This window comes from Macaca fascicularis, chromosome 10 (assembly GCF_037993035.2).
Source record: "Macaca fascicularis isolate 582-1 chromosome 10, T2T-MFA8v1.1".
NCBI lineage: Eukaryota > Metazoa > Chordata > Mammalia > Primates > Cercopithecidae > Macaca > Macaca fascicularis.
In genome coordinates this window covers 31,640,830-31,648,502 of record NC_088384.1, presented here as the reverse complement: position 1 = coordinate 31,648,502, position 7,673 = coordinate 31,640,830, and the positions used below count along the sequence as shown (strand labels likewise).

Genomic DNA, 7,673 nt, shown 5'->3' with positions numbered 1-7,673 from the left:
CTCGCCTTGCCCCAGCCCTTCCTCAGCCCCAACTCTGCCGCTCCAATGAGGGGTCCCGGGCACTTGACAGCCATCCTCCTCTTCCCAGTCACCAGGTCCATGCTGCTGTAACTGTGCACACATTGCTGCTTCCCAGACAGCCTCAGCTAACTCAGGCCAACACTGCCCAAGAGCATACTGACACCAAAGTGCCAGTCCACTGGCCCAGTGCACACCCCCAGGACCCACCAAGCACCTCACCACCAAGCACCACTGAATGGTGGCAGGCAGATGCCCATCCCAGACACCACCCTCCTAAGACTTAGAAGCCATGTCACTTTGCTAGAGAGAACAGCCAAAGCAGAAACTGGAGGTCCCACACCAGTTTTCAATCAAGCTTTTAATGAAAAGATCATAAAATAACAGTTTCTCATCGCTGTACATTAAGACTGCACACTTCTGAATGGAGAGATCAGTCGTTGGTGAATTGCTTTTCTTTCTATGACACTGGGCAGCTGTGTAGCTGCAGTTCTGACCTGAATTTATACAAACTCTCAAGGGACATGAACTCAATGTGACAAGTGACAGCGGCGGTGGCCAGTACAGGAGTGCGATCCCGGTGTCCCTCCCCCCTGCTGGGAAGGGCATAAAACAAAACATGATCCCTCTTCCAGTTCCAATTAAACAAAACAGCTATAACCCCATCCCTCCCCCCTCCCCTTCGAGGTATTTGCGAGAAATGAGCCAGTGCCCAACCTGGGCCCCCCCGGGTGGGGGAGGGCAGAGGGAAGCTAGTGATGGGTGGGGTAGAGAGGTTCCCCTCAGCACCTGGCCCCACGGGGCCCGCCAAGTGGAGGGTGGGAGCCCTGGGGATCCTCCCTACCCCAGTGAGGTCTGTTATGCAGCATTTTTGAGGTCAATAAATTACAGCAATAAATAGCAAGGTGAGGTAGGGGGAGGGGGTCCTGGTAGAAAGTTAAAGTGGGGTGACTGAAGCCAGGGCATCCTAGGAAGGGGGTCCTGGGCAGCCTCAGTTCCCACCGCTCATGCCCACCCCTACCCCGGCGTGGAATGTCAGACTGAGGCTCCAGTTAGGTCCCTCCCCAGCCCCTCACTCCTGGCATCTTGATTCACAGGTTCAGTAACATCTGCCCCGACGGGGTACTGGGAAATAGGACCTTGGTCCCTTTAGGGGGCATGCCAGGGCTGAGAGCCCTTGTCTGCTCTAAGGCCTGGCGCCTTTGGCTTTTGTCCCCCACGCCTGGGGGGTGGACGGATGCAGCCTCCTGCTCCCTGAGCCCTGCCCTCCGGCTGCCCAGGCCTCACCCCAACTCAGGATGGCGGCAGGAGGGCAGGGGGTCAGCCTGCCCAGCGGCCCAGCCCGGATCGCACTCCTGCATGGGGTCTGAGGTCCAGTGAATACTGACAGGTTGGGGGAGTGGGTGGGCGGCCCGGCGCCCCCGAGTGGTGACGAACGGGAAACACACATGGCTGCCTGAGGTGGGGAAAGTCGATGAGGGTCCGGATTGCTCATTTCACAGGCTGAGGTGTATGGCTATGCTGCAAGTCTCTGAGATTCTTATTTGCTTAAAGGTTCATCTTTTCTCTTCCTTTTTTTTGCAATCCTGGAGGAGCCCTTGCTGGGGCTCGGTCCGGCGGGAGCGTGCAGTGGCGGAGCCCGGCCTGCCACCCGCTCACTCGCCCTAAGTCTGAGAAATAAATACATTCATCACTGCACAAACATATTGATACAAAAACAACACTGTTAAGAGTGTTTGCACCGTCTATGTTGGTAAGGACCAGACCCAGTCAGCCCCCTCTGCTGTCTGGGGTGGGGTTAAGGGTCCCCACTCCTGGGGACCCACCAGAGTCGACTGAGCTGTGCAAAGGTCCCGGCTTTTTGGCTTGAGTGGGACCCTCACATCAACCCATCCCCGAGGGTCACGGGCAGAGCAGCAGGGGACCCAAGCCCAGACTCAGGTCCTGTGGCCAGAACTGACAGCCATCCCCGTGTAGGCTAGCTGGTCAGGACCAGCGTGGTCCGGCCAGAGGGCCTTGGGGGTTGGTCAGCACGGGCCCAAGCTCTTTGGTGCCAGCTGGGCTTGGAGGGGCCCTGGGAATGCGGACGAGGGTTCAGGTGACTCCAGGGAGGCTTCCAGTCCCTTCCCCAGTCCCAGGGCTGCCCTTCTCTGCTCGTGAACCACTCCAGAGCCAACTCAGAAGGGCTTCCAGCAGCAGGGGAGGGTTCCCTGGACTGGCCTTACAGCTGCTGAGGTCTGAAACTGTAAAAGCTTATGTAAACAATGAGATAAATATATTAGTATCTTTTTTCTGAGCCCATGGAGGTTCCATACTCATTCAAAATGTGCTTTGGTTTAAAAAATAGGCTTTGTGAATTTGGGTATGAGCTTATTTTTTTTTCTTTTTTCTTTGTTTATCCTCTCTTTCCTACATGATATCTGCTATTTTCTGATTCCTGTTTCTCCGAAACATTCAGGAATTAAGTGACAAACGCAGAGAACTGTAAGCCGCCTTGGCCTCCAATAACCCAGTTTCCTTATGAGGCTCTTAACATCTCCACACACACACACACTCGCACACACCCAACGTGGAAATCAAAGGAAAAAGAAAACAAAGCCAAATGTTGTGTTAATCCCGCCCTGTCCCAAAAACCCTTAAAGTCTTAAATAGGAAACTAGTGTTCTGCTTTCTCATTAAAATACAGAAAAGGCTCGATACAATACTAAGGTGGGTACAATACTATGTCGCACAAACGTCGTTGAGTGAGGGGCCTCTGCTCCCAGTCCCTGAAGTTCTGCAAAGGAATCACCTACTTTCACAAGTCACCTCACAGATGCGGCTGCCCACAGCCCGGGAGGCCACGCACACGGCCAGGTGTGTGCACATTTCCTGTGCGGTACAGACTTTGTGTCACGTGGCTTAAGTGCTGATGGGGTGGGGTGGGGTCAGGACAGCGGGGGCGCCCTGAGTAAGGATGGAGTCCATGGGTCTCCTGCCCCCAGGTCCCCAGCCTGACTTGCTGGAACCTGAGACCCAGGGCCCAGTTCTGTTTCCCACCACCAGGAGGGAAGAAGGGCCGTCTCAGGCTGGGATCACCACAGGGAGGGATCAGCCAGGAGCCTCATCTGCCCGACTCCCTCACCCCAAACACGCCGCTCCCCACTTGGGTCCCTGAACTCAGGCTCTGTTTCTAGCTGGAGGGTCTCTAGAGGGGTGGGGGTAGGGGATGACTGTATTTTTTTGGTCTAAACTTAAAATAGAATGAAAAGAGAAAACAAAAAAAAAAAAATGGTGAAGCAAGATGACGATAAAGCCTGCTGGCCCAGCCCCACAGCTCCAGCTGGCTGAAGACAGTGGGACTGAGATCAGCAACCTTGGTCTGGCCTTGAGAGCCCACTTCGGGGCCCATGGAAGTATCTGAGGCTGGCTGAGGAAGCCCAAGATGAGGGGCGAGAGGTTGGCCCCTAGACGGTGGCCGGGGGCCAGGACTGCTCAGGGAAGTGCAATCCCTGTTCCCCAGAGGGCCCTGTGGTCAGCTCTCTCAAGCTCAAACTCTTGCAGGAATGGAGGGTGGGAGTGGCAGGATGAGGGCTCACTTCTGCCTCACCCTGGCCAGGAGCTGCAAAGAACTGCCACCCTCCTCATGGCTCCCGTCAGCACCCAGTACCTGGCTCCAGGCTGGGGCCTCACACCCCTCCCCTATGCCACAAACAGAGGTTTGTGTTCCCGGGTTGCCAGGGTCCCCTCGGGGTGCATGTGGCCCAAGACTCAAAGGGAAAACACAGGTGAGCTGCAGGCACTGGGCCACTCGGCACCCTGCTGGCTCCTGCACACGACTTCCTGGGCGCTTGTCAAGGGCTTCCACTGCCAGTCACCAACATATTGTCACGAATTCAAGAGGTAGCAAAATGTCAGAAGTCTCCACCTTGTTCAGTGAGGAAGCAGGGAAAGCGAAACGTCTGCCCATGCGTACAGCACACACCACACAGACACACACACACACGCACACACACAAAAATGAAAACGAGTACCGACGGCCCCGGCATCGAGTCCAGCCTCCCCCCACCCCCCGGAACCCCAGACCTTCCAGTTCAAACAGTCACATAAACGTTACACTGGTTTTTCTCTTAATAAAAAACAAGTACCTCTAAACAAAGAATATTCCTTGGAAACTACAGGAAAAGCACTCTCTCCTGAGGCAGCCGAGGCAGGGCTCAGGGACCAGGGAAGCCTTTGGGCAAGAAGGGCTTCTGGGGCCTGGAGAGGTGGCGCACCAGCACCCCTGCAGCGCCAGAGCCGGGGGACGCGCAGGAGGGCCAGCGGCCCCTGTTACATTCAGTCTTCAGACCCAGGCTCAGCCCGGAGGGGGCGGGAAGAAAATAAGCTATTGTTTGTTTTGGTTTAAAGAACAAAAATCAAAAAGAAAAACAGAGGAGCAGATCAGTAGGAATAACAGCAACACAGGCCCAGAGGGCTCTTTAGTTGTAGAGAGGTAGGCGGTGGGGTCACCCTGACTGTCCCAGCGCCAGTGAGCAGTGCCACCCTGGCTCAAGGAGGGAGGGATCTGCACCCCCAGCACCTGTTCCCTGCAGAACCAGGGCCGCACGCGCCCGCACAGACACAAGCACACACACAGACACGGCTAGCGGGGTGGGGCCTGCTCCTGACACCACCCTGGCCGTGGCCAGCGTCCCACTGCCCTCTTTCTCCAAGCCGACTGCAGCAAAGGGACCAGGTCCCAGCGAGACCCACGTGACCCAGCCCACAGGCCCTGCGGTGGCCCCCGCGGGGAGCTGGGGGCCTGGGTGGGATGGGGAGGTAGACGGGCTGGGACCCCTGGCTTCCCTCCTCTCGGCTCTGCTTGGTACAGACTGTCGATTAAAGCTCTGGGTGTGGGCAGTGGGGGCCAGAGGGGCCACCCGGAGCCTCCACTGGACCCAGGGTCTCGCCCCTGCCGCTGCATCACCTCGCTTCTCCTTCCATGGGTTCCCGGGGAGCAAGGTGGCAGAGGGCGCCCGCGGGTCTTTGGCTTCTAGGAGGGAGAAGTGTGCATGCGCAGGTGGCTGATGAGGTTGCGCTGCTGGGTGAACTTGCCCCCGCACAGCTGGCACTCGTAAGGCTTCTCGCCCGAGTGCACACGCATGTGCTCGGTGAGGCGGTACTGGCGGGTGAAGCGCATGCCACACTCATCGCAGGCGAAAGGCTTCAGGCCCAGGTGGCTCCGCATGTGGCGCGTCATGGTGCCGCGCTGCGTGAACATCTTGCCACAGATGTTGCAGGGGAAGGGCCGCGTCAGCCAGTGCGTCTTCTCGTGCTGCCGCAGCGTGGCTGGGTCCTTGTAGGTCTTCTCGCAGACTGAACACTTGAAGGGCCGGGGCTCAGCCGCGTAGGCTGCGCTGGGCGCTGACAGGTCCTCGGCCTCCTCCTCGGCACCCCCACTGCCTGTCTCGTAGGCCCCCTCTTCCTTGATGAACAGCTCTTCCTCCGTGTGAGTCTCCACGTGCGCGTTGAGCTGCTCGGAGCTGGGGAAGCCCTTGGCGCAGGGGATGCATACGTACAAGTTGTCCCCATAGGACACTGTCTCGTAGCCCTCCTGCCGGTACATGTAGTGGGCGCTGGCGTGGCCGCTGCCCCCCTCGCTCCCGCTCTGCGCGCTATCTTCACTTGCATCCTTGCCGTTTTCCTCCTCCTCCTTGCAGGGGTAAGGGGGCTCCCCATAGGGCCCGCTAGGGCCAGCCCCACCAGCCAGGATACCATTGGGAACCCTGTCCCCGACCCCCTCGCCCTCCTCTCCCGGGCAGGGACCCTTGGGCCCCGCTTCTCTCCGCTCAAAGGGGGAGCCAGCCACAGGCTCCTTCTTGCCCCACTCCTTCTTCCGAGTGGAGTGCCGGAGGCTCTTCCGAGGCTGCCCGCCAGGCGCCTCCAGTAGGCTCAGGTGGTTGTCCTCGGCCCCCTCCAGATCCATGGGCTCATCGGGGGTGCCCCCCAGCTCAGAATAAGAGGCACTGTTGGCAACGGGAGGGGCAGAGGCCGCAGGGGGCGACCCATGTTGGCTGTCGCTCAGTTGGGCTGGGTCATCGGGAGTGAGGTGGGGACCTGGCGTAGCAGGAGGCAAGGGTGGGCTTTTCTTGGACAGGTCCAAGCCCAGCTCCTGCTCGCAGCCCCCACTGCTCCCGTTGGTACTGCTGCTGCAGCCCCCCAGGCCCGCCTCCCCGCCAGCTGGACAGACGGCCCGGCCCAGACCTTGCACGCTATCCTGGTTAGAGCCACCAAGAAAGAGCTCATCGTCTGAGCCTTTGGCTTGCGGGAGGTCCTGGGGGGCGTGGGCCCCCTTGCGCCCATCCACAAGCCCGTGATACCGAGCCTGGATGACAGAGGCTGTGGACAGCCGCTGGCTGCGGGGGGGTCGCCCTATGCCGGCAGCCCCCGCCCGCCCAGAGCCAAAGGGCTTGCCGGCTCGCTTGAGTTTGCGGCGGCAGAGGGCTGCCAACTCGGGCAGCTGGAGGTAGCTGGCGGCAGTAAGGAGGGTGCTGAAGTTGGGCTCGGCTGGCTGGTCACTGGGCAGCAGCTTGCCTGTGTAGATGAAGTCCAAGATCTGCTGGAACACCGTGGAGCTGACCATGTCTGTGTCCAGGTTGATGAGGTTGTCGTGCAGGACCAGGGACTTGAAGTAGATGCTGCTGGCGGCCAGGACGTTTTTGTGGGCCCGGAAGATGGAGTTCTCCACCATGATGATGACGTCACACAGGAAGCCCTTGGTCCTCTGCTGGTTCAGCTGCAGCAGGAGCTGCTTCGAGTGGCTGGGCAGCTCCATGTCGGGCCCCATGTCCCCGCGCCCTGCCCACGCGCACCACCTGTGGGCAAGAACAGGCATGCACGCGTCAGATGACTGGGACACTCGGACCAGGGCTCTAGGGCAGGGTGGGGCTCGACAAGGCAAAGTGCCTCAGAACTTACCCCACACAGGGCAGCAGCCCCTGTGGCACAGTACACGGCACATAAGCCCACAATGCCCCCTGCATGCAGGCGTAGTATATGTGTCCCCTCACTGAGGACTCAAACTGAGAAGGGACAGAGGCCCCTGCCCCATTTGCACTAATAAGAAAACGGAGGTGGAGGATGATGAGGTGACAAATAGAGAAACAGGGATTTGCATTTGGTTTCACAGCCCGGGCTACTGTCTCTACACTAAATGAAGTCGATGACACACCCTCAGGCACCAGAAGGGGACCCAAAAATGACCAGCAGATGGCTTTAAACCTAAGAAAGCAGAGACCTCCCTGAGAGGAGCTTGTCTTGAAAGCTGGCAAAAATCCCCCAAAACTAAATGTTCCCTTTGAAATACGGCAGGGCCCAAATCAAACTGCCAGCAGCCTCTGGTGTGCAGCCTTGGCTCTGTTGGTATGCCTCCCAAGCCACCTGAGAGGCTGACCAAGCTTTGCCAGAAGTCACGTGGCTGCCTCCCAGATGCTGCAGTCGGCCTGCAGCCCCGCCTCTCCCCAAGGCCCTGGGCCACCTTGCACTCTGGGCGGGTGCCAAGTGCTGCCCCAGCCTGGGCTTCCAGGTACCAAGCAGGAAAGGCAGTCTGGGCCAAACACCTGGCACCACCTGAACCCTCCATCCTCTCTAGGAAGGGCAGCGCCATCTGGGCCTAGGAAAGTTGGCCAGCTGGC

At 58.8% G+C, this 7,673-nt stretch overlaps 1 protein-coding gene across 2 annotated transcripts in view; it reads right to left on the bottom strand.

Annotated features, from left to right (window-relative positions):
- Window positions 1-364: 364 nt before the first annotated feature.
- Window positions 365-7,673, bottom strand: part of HIC2 (HIC ZBTB transcriptional repressor 2) — a 36,301-nt gene continuing 28,992 nt past the window's right edge. For both annotated transcript variants that reach the window (XM_045363924.2, XM_045363927.2), the window contains one exon: window positions 365-6,854. In XM_045363924.2, the coding sequence (XP_045219859.2) occupies window positions 5,033-6,854 (1,822 nt within the window). In that variant the 3' untranslated portion in view covers window positions 365-5,032. The remainder of the gene's footprint in view (window positions 6,855-7,673) is intronic.